Source organism: Agelaius phoeniceus, chromosome 1 (genome assembly GCF_051311805.1).
Source record: "Agelaius phoeniceus isolate bAgePho1 chromosome 1, bAgePho1.hap1, whole genome shotgun sequence".
In the NCBI taxonomy this organism is placed as follows: domain Eukaryota; kingdom Metazoa; phylum Chordata; class Aves; order Passeriformes; family Icteridae; genus Agelaius; species Agelaius phoeniceus.
In genome coordinates, this window is record NC_135265.1 from 137,318,789 (window position 1) to 137,337,110 (window position 18,322).

Below are 18,322 nucleotides of genomic sequence, written 5' to 3' on the forward strand. Positions count from 1 at the left end.
CAATATGGAAAGAACTAACAATGAAAATCCTGATGATCCAGGTAGCATTGCAGGCTATTTCTGCTTTAAATTTTCTTGACTACACTCTAGCCAAAAGCCTTGTCTTTAACAGTTGAGATGGGCTGAACTACTTGTTGTTTTTCATCTATTAAAGAATTTATGTTGCTATTGCCATTACAAGCTCTAGGGCTGTACTGTAGTGAGCTTAGAACAGGTATTCAGAGGAAAAAGAAAATCCACTTTTTTTTCTGAAATGCTTACAAGATAAGAAGTTGTGGACAGGTGGGAATGTGTCATATAGTGTGTTTTGAATACATCACATTTGCAACAGTACTTACACGACTTAACATTGGTTGATGTGCAGTGGTTTCACCAGAAGGAAGTGAAGGAAGAGAAGGCGATGGCCTGCGTCGCTCCTTCCGGCAGAGGAAAGCTGTTGAGCGCTACGAATCTCCCTTGGAAAGTAGGTGTGCTGGGCTACCTTGGCTGGGCACCTGTGCTCACCAGCCTGCTCTATCACCCTCGCTTCTCAGCTGAACTGGGGACAGAAAGTAAGATGGAAGGCAATCTGTAGGTTAAAGCAGTTCACCAAAGCAAAAGAATAAGGTAGTGCACAAAGAACAAAAAGAGGTTTTGTTTTCTATTTCTATTTTCAAGCAATGTCTGGCCACTTCCCAGGAAGCAGGGCTTCAGCACGTGTAGTGATTGCTCCAAAATGCAAACATTTTAAAAAACAAATGCTCCTCCTTCCTCCTACTTTTCATAACTTTTATAGCTAAGCTGATGTCATATGGTATGGAAAATCCCTTTGGTTAATTTGGATCAACTATCCCAGCTGTGTCCCCTCCCAGGATCTTGCCAGCCTACTGCTTGGGAGGGGAATGCTGGGGAGACAGCACTGATGCTGTGCCAGCACTGCTCAGCAGTAGCCAAAACACCAGCGTGTTATCAACACCTTTCCAGCCACCAAGGCACAGCACTGTGAGAGTTGCTGGGGGGAAAATTAACTCTATCCCAGCCAGACCTAATACAGTATGCTGTACAATACTATATATTATACAGTTTTCTCTTGAGAGCTAATTTCTTGTATGAAAGTGAGGGGTTGTTGATTTAGGTTTCCTTTTTTTTTTTTAAATGAAAATACATGCACAAAACTTCTCTTTATACTTCTTACTTCATTCTGCCAGTAAATTTTATTGAATGCATGTATCCTGTGTGCATTCTATTGTTTTTCTTGCAATTTGGCATCCTTATTGTTGCTTTTCAGTTAAAAAAATTACTTATCAATGCTAAAAATAATAACAATTAAAGAGATTTAATAGTCTTACTCTTGTGGTTTTCAATTTTTCTTAAAAATCAGGTGCGTGTCTTTTTATTTCTATTGTGCACTGATCAAACCACCCAACATCCCCTTCTTGAAACTTTCCCTGAGCTTAGAGATGGATAATACATGTCTCATTTTCTGCCTTTGACTATCCTGATTTCTCTCAAACTTGTTTGTAACAAATTCTAAATTCTTTGCTTTCAACAGATCTAAGAAAACGTAACCAAAGCTCGTCCAACTATACTCCACCTGTCAAAGAGAGAGATTCAAGAAAAAAACCTAAAAGGCTGGTGTATGGTTTATGATAGTTCTCCTTTATGAGACGACTGTTGATATGGGCTGATATGTGTTGTGCTCTTCATATGACTGAATAATGCTTTCAAGGTTTTTTGGACTGGGGATAATTAGAGATTAATATAATTGCAGATTACTACTGTGATTGTCTGAGGGTATAAGGAAAACATACACTGAAGGAGAGGCCATCGTTTTTACTAGTCCTTAGATTTTATTTGAAAATGCTGTATTTTTGGTCACTAATAAGGTGGTGATGAGAGTTGTGACTAAGATTGTGTAACTGAAATTTCATTTTTCTGGAATGGAAGCCATAATGTCCCTCTGAAAATCTTAGGCTTGAAGAGTGCACAAATTAAAATTTAAGACTTAATCTTGAAGGGTACAATTTATTAAAACTGAGGACAACTCACCTGTATGGAAGAACCTGTATGGACGTTTAAATGGATTTTTTTTGTCAATCACTGAAGAGAGTTCACATTTCTTTATAAAGCTATCCTTAAACAAGAAAAATGCCTAATGAAATTCTAAATTATAAGTTGCAATACTCATATTTGTAAGTGCTAAGAGTTGTTAAAATAATTAACTCAGTTTAAAGTTCTTTATTAGTCATGACCATTATACATAAAACTGTTGGAATGAATAACTATTTAGGAAGTTTATGCTCATTTATAAGGTCTTTTGGGTTTACTTGCTATCATTAGAAAATCAAAAATTATCTAACTGCATCATAAATTAGAAAGCACTTTTTTCTTTCTCCTTAATTCAAATTAGGTCTCCTTCAGCCAACCCTCAGAAAGATGAGCTCCGAATAAAGGGACCTCTGAATGATCACACGAAAACTGAAGCAACTCGGAAAGGCAACTTAAATGAAGTTCACAAGGATCACTTGAAAATTGGAGCAAGCCTGGCTGGTGTGGAGCAAATGCAAATAGATGGTTCAGTAAGGATTTTTACTTCATGGTGTCAGTGGGACATTTGCAGTATTTATGGAAGCTTCCAGTAATGGGCTCTCTGCAGCTCCTTTGACTTACAGTTTTCTCTCAATCAATTTCAAATTGCCACTAACTTGTTCTTTGTGCTGACATCTAATTTGTGATGGAATTTTATAGATATTGCAGCTTTCTTTAACATGTGTTCTGTTGACTTCATCTTTAGGCACAATTTCAGGGTGTGGGTGGTCTCTCTGACCACATTTCAGCTTTAAAAGAGATGGTCATTTTGCCATTGCTTTATCCTGATGTCTTCGAGATATTGAAATTTAAACCTCCAAGGTAAGAGACACCATTTAAAATTGTAAATTCTTAACTCAGTTATTTTCAGGAGAATATCCAGCTGGGGTATCAATATATTTCCATGCTTCAAGATTTTCAGCAGTGTTTATGATTCTTTTTAGCACTAATAAAAAGTAATTAAAAAAAAAGGATAGAATACGGCATACATGTATGTTCAGAGATTTACTGTGTCAAAACTAGCCTTTAAAAGTGGAGTTGGAGATTTTTTTTTCTTTAGAGTCTGGCATGCAAGTGGACTTGATCAGTTTGTGAGTAGGAAGGCATTATCTGCTGCTAGTTGACTGTAGTTTGTTTTGTGGAAGCCCAGTTTTGTCTTACACCAACTCTTTTTTTTCTCTAGTATTTTCAGGTATTAGTTTTACAATTGATGGGACTTGCAGCTAGAACTTTGCAGTGTTTTTTATATTTGGGCTAAAATAAGACTCTGTCCCTGTTGTCATCTTATTGCAAAGCTCCCATACCTTCTTGGTGATTTCTCATGGGCAACTCCTCACAGCACTGACTCCTTCCTCTTCACAGCACAGCCAATAAACTGCAGCTCCCCTCATAGCACAGCCAACAAACTCTAACATCTCCTTACCCAGCTCACCTGCTCTTTTGTAGCACTCCCTTCTTATTGGACACAGCTGTGGCCTATTAAGGGCCGGCCTGTTCCTAATCTTTGGTGATTAGTGCAGCTGCAACTCCTCAGGTGTGAGACTACCTTCTGCACTATTTTCTTACATTCTATCCCTCCACATTCCCCCTTCTTACACAGCTAAGTGAGTTCTTTGTTATGAAATGAAATTATTGGAGATTCATTAGCTTTATATATCCTTGGTCATGGTATATTGAAATAAGACTTTAAATTATTTGCTTCCAGTGAATTTAAAAGTATTACAAACAAAAGGAAATCTGTGTTTTGCTTCTTTATTCATTGAAATTCTTTTTGAAGCAGCAGTGCATTGACTCTTCTAGTTGATGGAAATACAGAAATGCAGAATACCTTCCCACTTTTAGACTACTTTCTCTTCCTTAATCAGCAGCAAAAGGAGACCAAATCCAATAACTCAAAGCTTTTTAAGGGAGAATGAAATACTTTGCTCTCAAATCTTGACTTTTGTGAAAACAAGAATGAATATGCAGTTTATCACTGAAAAAATGAACTGATGATTCCTAAGATATCTCAGTCTCAGATTCTGCACTGGAAATTTGCTCTTGTTTTGCTTCACTCTACTGCAACCATCTCTGTTGGTTTGTCAGAACTGGGATGCTACTATCTTTTTGTACATCTGCATTATTCTCTTTATTAATTTTGTTTCCTTTGTCTTGCAGAATTGTGTAGGAACACTTTTGACTTTTCTCACACTTAAGCTGTTACTAAAATATCCATGAAGTGTTCAGCCTAGGAGTGCAGAGTTGTGTATTTTAGGGATGGGGGTTGAAATAAATACTTTTCCATTACATTTTTTCTTATGTGAATTTTTTAAAAAATTCTTTCTTTTAAATTGTAGAGGCTGTTTATTCTATGGTCCACCAGGGACTGGAAAGACCCTGGTTGCTCGTGCACTTGCTAATGAATGTAGCAGAGGTGACAGGAAAGTAACCTTTTTTATGAGAAGTGCTGCCGACTGCATGAGTAAATGGGTAGGAGAATCTGAACGACAGCTGCGTTTAGTGTTTGAGCAGGTAAGGTTGAAACATGCCATGTGTTCTGTTGGAATTGTAGCTAACTTTTTGTGGTCAAGAACTCACTCTCTTTCATGTTTTGTAATCTTCCACTGAAATGGGATTACCAGTGTTCCCTTTCTCAGTGGAGTCTCTTGAGATGTATTGAAAAGATTAGTAAAGCAAACAAGAAAATCACCACCACCACCACCCTGAAAAAACCCTTCACCATACACACAACTCAGTAATAAAAATGGTCTCAAGAAGCAAGAGATGGTAGCTTTAGGTGACAGGGAAACAGATGCACATGTTCATTTAAATTAGTAATGGAAGGTCACTTCCAGAGACTTTGAGCCCTGTCTGTTCTCATGGTTGCCAAATAGCAGTAAAAAAATCTGGTATGATTTGTTTCCTGTCACCCAGTCTCAGTGGGTTGACAGGCTGCTGTTTTCTGTTGACAAGCTGCTGTTTCACCTTAGGTTAATTAATAGAGATCCCTGATAAAAAAAAAAAAAATCTAGTTCCAGTGCCTTTCCAACCATAATGTGTTTCTTGTCTTTCAAGTAGTAATATTTTCCTGATGTCTGTGTTCCTGTGTTTTCTTTGTAGGCCTACCAGATGCGACCTTCAATTATTTTCTTTGATGAGATCGATGCTCTTGCTCCTGTACGGTCCAGCAAACAAGATCAGGTTCACAGGTAGGACATGTTTGATCTTTGTGAAGAGAAGACCACAACCTATTTATCTTGATGTAACACCTTCATTTACCCAAAAACTAGTAATTCAGTGCTAGTGAATTTCAGATTATTTTTAAACAATAAATGGAAACAATTCACTAAGCTTGATATCAGTACAAGGTCTGTGTTACCTTATCTGTATTTTGCTGTATTAAAAGAATTCTTTCACTGATCAGTATCTTGTCAATAGAAACCTGTCGTTTTTGAATGATCACTGGACAAGGTTATGTGGGACTGAAGAAAATTTACTAAACCAGTGAATGAAAATTATGTTTTTCGTTTAGCTCTGTTGTGGGGACACTTCTGACACTCATGGATGGTTTAGCCAGCAGAGGAGAGGTTGTGGTAATAGGAGCGACCAATAGACTGGATTCCATAGATCCTGCCTTACGAAGACCTGGGCGCTTTGAACGAGAATTCCGCTTCAACTTGCCAAACAAAGAGGTCAGAACTTCAAATCAGTCTGATGTGACAAAGTCCATCTTTGTACCAACCCCCTGTAACAAGGCAGCATCGTGGAGCAGTGCAAGTCTCCATCTGTAGTGTACAGCTTGGACACAAGAGGGATATCTGGAGACTTTCCATTGTACTGTGAAAGGCAAACCTGGTACTGAATATATAGAGGAATAAGATGATGTCAACAAGTACTTGTCTCTCTCTTGGACAGAGATATGAAGTACACTGCACAGGTGCAGCACTTTGAGTTCAGTGGCAATAGCTAAGCAATGAAGAAATTTGTTTTATAGCAACAAAAATATTGGGATGGGGATGTTTGGGAGAGAGATGGTGTACAAAACTGTAACCCTGCTTTTGTGTTTTTTCTCTGACTATCACTGCTATTTCTTGGTAATTTTTGGAGCAAAGATAAAAGGCTAATTGGATTGAAGGCTAGTAAAAGTGCATGAAACACTGCATTTAGCACAAACCTTTGTATACAGTATCTATGTGCTTTCAGGAACAAGAGACAAGGTGTCATGAAACAGATCTAATACACAATTCCCTGCTGTGGAAGAATTCTAGAAGTGTGCCATAATTAATCTGTGAACCAGAAGATACTTCACTGAAAGTCTTGCTGGGATCAGAGATGATAATGGGCCATGTTTGACATTTTCTGGATGAGTGACAGTAGTCTGAGTCATGGTTTTTGTTCTTGGTAGGAACTGTAGCAATTTTAAATATGACTGTTTTCTTTGAATCAACTGGCAGAAAAGCAAATTTGATAAACTACTGAAACCTCACTGTGAAATTTTCACAAAATTTCAGTGTGAAATTTTGCTAAATTTGAGAGAATTTTCTTTGATGCAGAATGTCCATTTGCAGATGAGGCCTTTACTGCAATTTGTTCTTCAAAATCATTAGGTCTCATGCTTATAAAACTCACTTTTTATGGAAGATGCACCTGCCTTTTATCTCCTACACAAGTTTGATGTAAGAATTTAAGAATGAATAAATTTCCTGCTTAAAGAAGCAGCAAATGTATTAATAACTGATGTTTAAAATACTTAGAAGTTTAGCAGACAAGAAAAGCATTTGTACTAGTGTGAGAGGTTTGGGGGTTTTGTGTTGTGGTTGTTTTCTTAAGAGAAAACTTAAGGCAAACTAAAATGCAACTGTTTTGTTTCTAGGCAAGATTAGAAATTTTCAAAATTCACACACGAGACTGGACCCTGAAGCCATCAGACAACTTACTTCAAGACCTGGCTGAGAAATGTGTTGGTGAGTTTGAAAGCAGTGTGGTTCCTTTTCCCCTGGGCAGCGTTCAACCACTCTGCCCCCAGCCTGTATCACTGCACGGGGCTGTGACAGAAGTGCAGGAGCTGGCACCAGGCTTTGCTGAACCTCATTCTCATTGATCCAGCCTGTCCAGATCCCCCTGCAGAGCCTTCTTGCTCTCCAGCAGATCAACATTCCCACCCAGCATAGTGTTGTCCACAATCTTACTGAGGGTAGACTCAATCCCCTCATCCACATCATTGATAAAGATATTAAAAAGGACTGGACTCGGTACTGAGCCTTGGAGAACACCACTAGTGAACCCTCTGCCAATTGGATGTAGCATCATTCACCAACACTCCTGGCCAGGCCATCCAGGCAGTTTTTAACCTATATAACACAAATATACGCTGATGTAACATTTGGTTCTTGTTTTGTTTGTCAGGATTCTGTGGTGCTGATATTAAAGCCTTATGTGTTGAAGCTGGGCTCTGTGCTTTGCGCCGCCGCTATCCACAGATACATGAAAGTGACAAAAGACTGAAGATAGATGCCAGATCGATTAAAGTAACAGCAAAGGATTTTGCCATGGCCATGCAGAAGATTGTTCCAGCATCACAGAGAGCTGGGGCTTCACCTGGGAGAGCACTACCATCTATTTCAAAGCCTCTGTTAGAAAACACCCTGGAAAGAATTTTACAAGCCTTGCAGAGACCATTTCCCCATGCAAAGCTTGCACTGAAGACTCAAGGTATTACAATAACATCTAATTGTTATACTTTGCAAGTGCAGAGTGGGAGCTGTGTGTCAGTGGAGAACTGTGAGTTCTCTACTGGAGCCCCCTATTACTGACAGTAGCTCACATCCCATTATAATTTCATAGATGGATCTAAGGTTTCACATATGAGGCACTTCTTTCCAAATTGTAGCATCATAGAATGATTTGCATTGGAGGGACCTTAAAGGTAATCTAGTTCCAACCCCCCTGCCTTGGACAAGGACACCTTCCACTAGACCAGGTTGCTCAGAGATCCATCCAGCCTGGCTTTGAACACTTCCAAGAACTGGGCATCTATGACTTCTCTGGGCAACCTGTTTCAATGCCTCACCACTCTCAGAGTAAAGAATTTTTTGCGATTATCCAATCTAAACTAACTCTCTATCAGTGTGAATCCATTTCCCCTTGTCCTCCTACCACATGCTCTTGTAAGGAGTCCTTCATCTTTCCTGTAGGTTTTCTTCAGGTACTGGAAATCCGAAAGTAGGTCAACCTGAAGCTTTGTCTTTTCCAGGTTAAACAAACCAAATTTTCCCAGTCTTTCCTCATAGGAAAGGTGCTCCATCGCTCTCATCATCTTGATGGCCCTCCTGTGGACTTGCTCCAACAGGTCAATGTCCTTTCTTTGCTGGGACCCCAAAGCTGATGCAGCCCTGCAGGTGGGGTCTCACCAGAGCAGAGCAGAGGGCAGAATACCCTCCCTTGGCCTGCTGCCCATACTGCTTTGGATGGAACCAAGGACACAATTGCCTTTCTGGGTTGCAAGAGCACATTTCTGGGTCATGTCCAGCCTCTCAGCCACCAGCAGCCCTAAGTCATTCTTGGCAGGGCTGCTCTTGATCTATTCATCCCCAGCTTGTGTTGATACTGGGAATTGCCCTGACTCAGGTGCAGCACCTTGAACTTGGACCTGTTGAACCTCATGAGATTCCCATTGTTGCAGTTCTTGAGCTTGTCCATGTCACTTTGTATGGCATCCCATCCTTCAGGTGTGTCAACTGCATCACTCAGCCTAGTGTCATCTGCAAATTTACTGAGGTTACACTCAATTCCCTAATCTATGTCATTAATGAAGATATTAAATAACAGTAGTCCCAGTAGGCACCCCTGAGGGACACCACTTGTCCTTGATGTCAACAGGAACTCTGAGCAATTGATTGCTACCTTCTGGATATGACCATCCAACCACTTTCTTAGCCGTTTAATAGTCCACTCATCACTTATCCATCTGTCTCCAATTTAAAGAGAAGGACACTGTGGGGAATGATGTCAAAAACTTTACAGAAGTCCAGATAAATGATGTCTGTAACCCTTCCTTTGTCCACTGATATAATCAATAATTATTACGAATAAAGTAAATAAATGCTTAAATGAGGGGAGGAGGGTTTTTCTGGTATCTAACAACTACAGAAATTGTTCCTGATCATCTTAATTCTAAGGAAAAAACCTCCCAAGGTTTGTCAATAGAGAGATAATACCTGATGCAAATCATAGGACATGGGACAGCTTTGCATAAGCTTGTGCAATGCCCTTAGATCTCTGGTAGGGTGTACCCTTCAGATAATAGCATTCAAATAACAAAATGCAAGAGAAATGTTTTCTAGCACTGGTTTCAAAGGTGTATTAAAGCAAGAGCGAAATATGAACTATTCAGTAAAGATAACAAATTTCTCTTGTCTTTAAATACTATTTTAGGGAATTATGGGATTGACAGTGATGATGACAACTCACCATCAGTCTCTGAAAAGAAGCCTGAGAGCAAAAAGGCAGAATTCCGCACTTTGAGCGGGTACATGTTTGTCCTCTTTATGGTGACATTTTTGAGATGGCTGCATCTGTAAAATGTTATGTAAATATTTGAGGGCTGCCAGATGAAGGAGTTAAGAGTGTGTTGAGGGGTGATCAATATTTGCAAGAATTCAACAGTGAAGATCCAGCTGGGTACTAGATCTAACTGTTTTGACTACAATGCCCTAACTTGTCAAACTGATCAGCCCAGCCTTCTTTTACTAAGTCAAACTGGTTCACAGACCATTAAAACAAGCTGGTTTAATCCATAGTATTCCTTCAAAGACTCAAGACCCAAAAAATGCTCATTCTGTCCTTTTAGCTTAGAAAACCTGTATGGATTTATGTAGCCATCTTTTACCCTTCTGCCTTCCAAGATGGTTGAATCAGTAGCAAATGATGTATCAGAAACAAAATCAAGAAATGGTTTGTTAAATCACTGGGAGAAAAATTTAGATGATGCCTCCATTTTTCACCTTTACCCTACTGATTTTTTGTTATCTTTTGACATTTTAATTGTCAAAGTCACGTAGTCCAATAGTTTTAAAAATAGATTATTGTCAGATATTTTTCTCCCTTCCTATGGCTGTGCTGCCCAGAAAATATGACTTGCTGAGGTTGGTTAGGTTTCTAGGGTCTTTTACTTCAACAAGTAAAGGTACAATAGTAATGTGGTGGGAAAATGCACAAACCTCTTCACAAGTGTATTTTATGCAAGTAAAGCAAGATGACTAGGAAATTAATGCCCAAGTCAAAGATGAAACAACTAGAATGACTGAATAAAATGAATATAAATCTTACACATATTTAGTGTAGTGCTTTAATTTAAGCAATCATGTTCTTCTTCAGATACACATAATGTATTTCACTAATCATATTAGTTTTTTTCCTAGAAATGTGGTTTTGGCCCTTTCTTCCCACCATCTCCAGGAACTGTGGCCAAATTTTAGTTAAATTTGACAGGTGTAGAGATCTCACTTAAAGTCAAGACAAGCTGTGTATGGACAGTAAAGAGACCCAGACTGGTTTGAGCTGTAAGAATTGCTATTTTGCCCTGTTATCAGATTACTGACCAGCTGTTTTGTGTGTGCTTGTCTGAACATTCCCCCCTGTTGGATTTAAGAACTGTTACTTAACCCAGCCAAAGGAATAATAGACATGCTGGGAACTGGCAGGATGTTTTAGCAGAGGAGTGATACCAATTTTTGAGAAAATAGACTTTGATAAACAGACTGGTCTTCTTGAACACAGAATCACAGAGCAGCTTATTATTTAGTAGAACATGGAACATATTTACAAAAAAAAAAAAAAAGGGAAAAATATTTAACATCTATGTACGTGTTCATCACACTTTTTTAAACTTGTTTTCTTCTTACTGTTGTAGAAATGCTTCTTACCAGCCAACATCTTTCAGGCCACGGTTCTTACTAGTTGAAGAGCCAGGATGTGGGCAGGCTTTTGATTTGGCACCTGCCATATTACATGCCCTGGAAAAGTTTCCAGCTTATACACTAGATCTACCCACCTTGTTTGTTGGCACCGCATCACAGGAAGAAACATGTTCACAGGTATCTCTTTTTGTTGCTGTTGTTGTTCTCATAGGATTCTTGAACTGTATATAAACTAGTAAAATAAGCACAAATCACTGTTAATGGAGTTGGCCTGATTTGAATTTGCTGTTACGTGTTTACTTTTGTTTGAAAATTTTTCTTTTCTTGTAGATGGAATGATACTGAATAAGGACATTTTTACATAGCCATGTTTCATTTCTATTTGAAATGAAAGAGGGAAGATGTCACTAGCAGCTTGGGAAGGTGGGAGGTGCTGCTAATAAGCCCTTCTTTGTGGCAAGTAATCCTGCTGGTCTTGATGGGATCCAGAAAGTTGGTTTTGTTACTTCTTAGGTCTCTGTGCTCCCAGTAGCTGTCTCTGCATCAGCCTGATGGTGTCATGCACTTTTTGTAACTTTATTTTTATTGTATTTGTAAAACAGCCAAAGTTTTTGTGAAAAGAAGTTTTTTAGAATATACATATGCAGTTTGTACTACTGCAGTGAAATGCAATGAAAGCATTCCAATTAATGGAATGCTTAAATGTGCAAACTGCTGTGTGTCACTTAACTAGAAAAAAAAATATAAGCAGATTACTGCAGTTTTGATTTTTTTTACCTTTAGGCAGGAAATCAATTTAATTACTTGACATTGCTGTATTAAAATATTTTTATCTTTATTAGCAGCATTTTAGAGCTGTACAAGTCGGGACAGACTCATCATGTGACTGGATACTCGTTTGCCATACAGGAGGAGCAATTTTCCTTTTTTTATGTCATGGTTGCACCTATGGCTATATAAATACCCTGACTGCTGCATGGATATATCACACATTTGTGACAGGGACTCCCTACATATTCTTACTCTGAAATGATGCATGGAGAAATTTGCCATGTGAAAGGACTGTTGCCACTTCCCTCATGAAGTAGATTTGTGTGCTCTTCTGTGATTGAAGTGCCATCTGTAGGCAGTGGTTTGTGGTCTTTCAAAGCACAGCATCTGGTCTGATGGATACTTTGATAATGAGAGGAATGAGAGGCTCTGAGCGATTTAGCTCTTCAGGCAGGCTAAGGACTAGTGACCTCTTATAAAATGTTCTTGAAATTATGATTTGTGACCAGGCTTATTTTACTGTGCTAGCCCTTTTTTTCAGGCTGTGCTCCAGTCTAACATGGGTATGGGCAAATGAACTGAACTGGAAATGGTGCAGGCACAGTTATGTAGTGATTTCTCCAGGCTAACACATCTTGCTGAAGGGTTAGTCTTGATTTTTCGGGCACATCATCACATCATCTGAGTTTTGAGGCTCTTTAGGAGTTACCTGACCCCTAAGTTTCTGTCTGCATAGCAGTGTCTATGTTTGAGTCAAAGTGAAAATGTTACCTTATTGTTAAGGAATTGTTCATTCATTGGTTTGTCTTGATGTCTTGGCTTTATGCACTCCTATTTCACGAGATAGTCTGACTGATACGTGGTTACTCAGTGGCCTGTTCTACATGATGCAATTTTCTTATCCAAGCTTTCATTTTACCAGTTGATACGAGAAGCTCAAAGAACAGCACCAAGTATCATTTATATCCCACAAATCTCTTCGTGGTGGGAGGCTGTTGGACCTACACTGAAAGCTGGTTTTACAGGGTTGCTGAATAACATTCCATACTTTGCTCCAGTTTTGCTCCTTGCAACATCTGATGTGCCACATGAAGATCTCCCTGAGGAGGTATTTCTGCCAATACTTTTCTTTCTTTGTTACTCAGTTTCTTGCTAATTTACAGCTTCTTGAAATGTTGGAGTACTCTGCTGCTCTTAAGCAGATTTATGCTGTTATTACTCAGGCATCAGAACCTCTTAAAATTTTCTTAGAATAAAAAATGCTGAAAGCATTTGTCTGAAGTGTTTTCTGAGTGAAGAGATTGACTTTGACCCAACTTTTTTTCCCTTCTCACACACTTGTGCTTACTAGACAGGCATATAGATACACTTCAGACAACCAGTTCAGTAGCTTTGAGATGGTTTGGTGTGTACTTAGTGAAGAATACACAGTGCTTGAAAGAGAGCTGGGAAAAGGATTGTTTTTCTGAAAACATTTTTACTGAAAAAGTGCTGTGGTCATACTGTTAGTGATAGAATGTAATTTCTAATTTAAATTATTTCACAAAAAAATCAGTTTCTTCATCTACGTGGAAACTTGGCAAATTAAAAAGCTAAGGACTAACTTCTGTTTAAGCAACTTGGAAAACAATTTTTAGTTGTATTTCTTAATGAAATTAATTAAGAACACGTGCTGTGCTTTCTAGAATCTGAGAGTGTTCATTAAAGGAAGGTGTTTAAAATATTATATGCTGCTCTGATTATTTTGTGTAAGTAGCAAAGTTTTTATAAAATTAATAAGTACCTTCTAAAATCAAAAAAAACCAACCTAAGAATCCCACATTACCAAAAAGTTATCACTTGTCTGCCGATCCCTGCCTCTTCCCTCTACAACTGTCATAAATATTCAAGCTAAAGGGCATCAAGCTGGGTAAATGTACAATAAGTAGTATTTGGGGAGGTAAATGTCACCCCTTTGTGATTGGTTTATCATACTTTTTCTCATGGATCTTAAATTCGAGAAGGTTGATTAGAGAAGGTATTTTAGTCTGCAGTGCTATGGGAATCCAGTCTTTTAAGGCCAAGAATTTGACTTTTAAAGCTTGTTTTATCTAGATGAGTATTCAGTGTAATTTAGAAATGCACTCATCTGTTTGGAATAGAAAATAAAAAGTCTTTGTGGCCTTATATCTGAAATCTCTTTTCTTCTCATGGTCTAGATAAAAACATTGTTTAATACTAATCGTGAAGAAGTTTTCAATATCCCACGGCCTACCTGGGCTGAAAGGAGAGGGTTTTATGAGAACTTGATTATGAAGCAAGCTGCTGAACCCCCTGCATCAAAAAACAATGCAGGTAAGGATTTTCTACATATAAAACTTTGTTACTGTAAGTTAACAGCTAATACAGTATTTGCTTTGGTGATAATTCTCTGTCAATCATCTTTCATGTACTTGCATTTGAGCACCATGAATTGACTAAAATTTTTCTCTGTTATTGCAGAGAGGTACCCTATTTCAGGTACAGGATACTTAGCTGATACTCTCTTCCACATTAAGAGAAATCCTGACTTAAATTTGCATTATTCCAGATTCGCAGGCACACCCTTCTGCAAGATGTTCTCAGGTGGATGGGCAACGACAAGTATTAGACAAGAAAGCAATCAAAATTCTAAAACGAGGAGTGTTTGTAGATTACTCTGAGCTCAGAGTAAGTCTAACTTCAACTTTGTTAATACTGAAGTAGGACATTTTCTTTATGGTTGTGAATTAAGTCAGTTGTTAACCAATGCCAGTTCAAACAATTTACAAGAGGGATATATAGCTTGTGAAATAATTCAGCCTGTAAGGGACTATAACAGTTGTTTCTGCAGCTGGTGTAAACTGCTGCTCTTGCTGTATTTTAGAAGATGGGGTTCTCGTCCTAATTTTTAATGTAAAAGGGCTTGTTAGATTTTAATATAGCCCAATGACAACCTTCTATTACTGTTAATTATTAATGCAGTTTTTATGATGGATTGTGGTAAGGTTGTTTTGTTTTTCTGTTTGCATGTTTTCATGTATTAGGAACCAGAAAAGGACCTTGATTTTTAGCAGTTATGGCTGTAAATCTGAAATTAGCCAGTTGACCTAAAGCACATCCTGGATAAAATACTAATACCCGCTTTTGCAGAATTCTTTCAAAATCCAGTGTTAGAATTTTACATTCTTACAGTTACAGAGTTATAAGGTTTTTCTAATCCCCTATAGGAGAGGAGTTGTTATCCTAGGCTATAGCTGGGGAAAGGGTCAAAAGTGGGCCTAGCTGCAGGGGGTCAAAGAGGTTCCTTTGCTTGAACTGGAGAGGGTATAAAAGAAGGACCTGACTTTCAGGGAATATTGCTTGGTCGAAAATTGGGGAAGTTGCTGGTTGAACTCCTGGAGTTTGGTCAAAGCAGAGGAGGCCACTGTTTATCTGTCTGAGAAAGGGAGTGTTGTTTGGATGTTTCCTCTGTATGGGGAGAATACGACCAGAGTGGTATCCCCTCTGATGAAGGGGCTTATCCAAACAATTTCTGTCACATTTTTAAGCTGTGACATAATTTGTAGAAGTGAAACTAGCTTTCTAAGGCTGGTGTCCTAAGGAAGCAAATTTTAGGGGATTTTGTTGTTCACATCTGCCTGCATATGGAGAGAAACCACATAGGTTTTTCTAGAGTCAGAGTGCTAATAGCATGTACTCCGAAGTTATTTCCAGCTGGAGAAAGGGTAAGATATTTCAGCTTAGATATATATTTTTCAGCTGTGAGGAGAAAGCTACAGTCATGAAACATGTCTGTTTAGAAAACTTATTTCCTTAACATGACTGTCACTGGAACTTGACACTTGTACTAGAGAACCTCATTGGAACTTTCCTGAAGTCAGTAAGCTGCATGAACCTCCAAAACATATCTGCTTGGTTTTGTATGGGATAGGATTTTTTTTATTATTTGTTTGGGTTTGTTAAGGTGGTTTGATTGGTGGCAGTTTCTGTTTGTTTATTTGCTTGGTAATAAGCATACAACTTGATGAACAAGCAGAAAAGCATGCACTCACCTGTGTGGCTGCAATTAGAAGTTGTTTCACTGGAGATGTTGGCCATGCACCGCTGTCATGTCCTATGTGTTGTGCTTGCAGCAGCTGAAAGCTGTGTGGGTTTTGTGCCTCCTAGCTGCAGTTGGATAGAAGGATGTTCAGGGAAATACTCAAATGTTGTCCTAACTGATCTGAACAGGGCTGAGTTAATGGCAAGCAGCTGTGAGGCAGTAATATTTTCATTTGATGCAGCTGCTTTCTTAAGCTATATCTCCACAACCTCACACACCACAGAGTTACTGGACAGCAGTGGTGCCACTAGCTTGCTAGTGTTGCATTTCCACAGATTATCACATTCACATCTCCACAAAAAAAGGAACTGTGACAGATTGGCAATTTGCTACAGGCAATCATTCTGCTAGTTCATCCACTTCTGAGTTTAAAGATAGGAGCTAGCTGGTGTTTGGCACAGTAACATCCAGTTAATGGGTAGGGGTGAGCACCTAAGGAGCTTCTATTTCCAGCTGGCACAGCTGTACCTGGAAGATCTAGAACTTGTCTTCCAAAGACATATTTTCCAGAGCCCTGTATTGGATTTCTAATGAAATACAACCGTGGCTTCTCAGTGGCAGCTACTCGATAACAAAGTGGATTGTGTCATTCCCCTCTGTTCTGGAGGCAGTTGATTGGCAGTTATGATCATTGATGTCATAGATTGATGAGTAAGAAAATATTGTATGAACTTTAAACCTTCCTTTTGTCTGAAGTGTGAGAAATTGTTTTCTCCAGTTAAATCTTGTGAGATATTTAATCAGCTCTCCAAAGTGCCACTTTTATTTCACAAGATATGAAAGTAGGACATACCTTGTCCTATTCTGAATTGTAGTTTCCACTTTTTTTTCTTCAGAAAGTGTTGGATGCTGTCGTCACAGCAACTGAGAATGTCAGTATATCGAGCATGGCAAAACTATATTCTGTTCTTAGCATGTGCATTTATCAACAGCGGGAAAATCCAGACAAAACCGTATTAGTGGAGGTAATTGTTTTTGTCTTATAGCACCTTCTGTCACATGGTATTATGTGTATGTATGTTATGCATATGTATGCGCTCACAATTATTTATCACTCTTTACTGCTAAGTTGCCTGTGTTACAAGACTTTCATTTCTGGATAGAAGACATCTACTCATATTGCAAACCCATTATTGAATTTTGCATAATTGTTGGTAATTTTGGCAGAAAAAGGCAATGGGTCCACCTACACAGGCCTCTCAAACCAGTAATCTGTCTGTCACTCGTCTTTCTGAAGAACTTTTCCAGTTTTATAAAGAAGGTGGGGGGCCTGTGAAAGGAGAGCACTTTTCTCAGTCTGTCACTTCCTATTTCTTCCCTTGCAGGCAGGCACATATGGTAACACTTGGATAGCACTCATTCCATTCTTGAAAAGAAATTAAATATGAAACATTACAAGAATTTCAGTATTTTCTGTAGGCTCAATAGACTTCCTTTTTAACTTGGCATGGCTCAAGCATCTTTAATATGATATGTGGGGAAGTTTCTGCCTACGATGCTTTGATGCTAATGAGTCCAACTCTCTAATCTCCTCCACTGAGAGAGGATTTCCGAGTTGTGGAACTCAGCAGAAATCTTCCAGAGGCATCCATGGTCCCAGGCAGGCATTCTCAGTATTAACTTGTTTTAGATAGATTGAGTATTCAGTCTTTAAGATCCTTGAATCCATTTGTCTTTCGGATGTTTATGCATGAAATTACATAAAATTATTTATGCTTCTAAGTCTGCCTCAAAAAAAAAAAAGAAGAGGAAGGCTCTTCTCTTTAGCCAAGCAGGCCATTCCTGAAAAATGTGCCCTTCTCTCATCTAGCAAAATAATGTGTTTTAGCATGAGGAAGGATTTGTTTGTGTTATATCAGGGCTTGTGGGCTCTTGTGACTGGACTTGACTTTTTGTCTACTTTTAGCTTTAGTTCCAGCTTTCAGTAGTGGCTCTTCAGGAACTGTCTTCTTTTTTATTGTAGAAAGCACCTTGATAGAGATCCATTGTTCCTTGAGATAGATCCCTGCAGTTTCTCTGGCCTACTCTCTGTTTTGGGTGCCTAAGGACTTGTTTGAAGCTAGTGGGGCTAGAAAAGAATTGTGATGGTGGTAGCACATGTATTGGCTAAATATCACTAACACTTGTATATACGTAGAGATTCTTGATTCTTTTGATGAAGAAGTTATCAGGGTTCTCAGGCTTGTATTTGCACTGACTTCTAATCTGTCTTCTTTTTTTTTTCCCCATTATTAGGAAATGAAGAAAGAAATTGCAGCCCTCAGTTGGCTGTGATACTTGGCTTCAGTGTACTTGACATACTGAAGTAATGTATGGCTCCCAAATAGATAAGTTATATTTAGCATGTTTCACTAATTGTAACAGCTATAGGAAAAAAGATCAGAAGAAAGAAGCTAAGTACGTAACTGAAACCAGACATAACAGAGTGCTGAACCAGTGACACTTAGTGAAATGACCAATATAATGCCAGAGTATGAGGAACAAA

At 38.6% G+C, this 18,322-nt stretch overlaps 1 protein-coding gene across 1 annotated transcript; it reads left to right on the top strand.

Moving 5' to 3' along the window:
* Nucleotides 1-4: 4 nt before the first annotated feature.
* LOC129120188 (ATPase family AAA domain-containing protein 2-like) lies at nt 5-17,838 on the top strand. Its single transcript, XM_077173355.1, has 18 exons — nt 5-41; nt 365-463; nt 1,532-1,616; nt 2,390-2,558; nt 2,774-2,889; nt 4,404-4,578; nt 5,167-5,255; nt 5,579-5,738; nt 6,920-7,010; nt 7,453-7,758; nt 9,481-9,574; nt 10,958-11,141; nt 12,658-12,843; nt 13,934-14,069; nt 14,305-14,423; nt 16,674-16,802; nt 17,005-17,098; nt 17,744-17,838. The coding sequence occupies exons 1-18, from the start codon at nt 5-7 to the stop codon at nt 17,836-17,838; spliced, it is 2,364 nt and encodes a 787-aa protein (XP_077029470.1).
* The last annotated feature ends 484 nt before the right edge of the window (nt 17,839-18,322 follow it).

Coding starts and splice junctions, on each gene's coding strand:
- LOC129120188 (XM_077173355.1), top strand. CDS start 5: ATGGAAAGAACTAACAATGAAAATCCTGATGATCCAG. Junction 7,759..9,480: donor GCTTGCACTGAAGACTCAAG/GTATTACAATAA, acceptor ATACTATTTTAG/GGAATTATGGGATTGACAGT. Junction 16,803..17,004: donor ACAAAACCGTATTAGTGGAG/GTAATTGTTTTT, acceptor TAATTTTGGCAG/AAAAAGGCAATGGGTCCACC.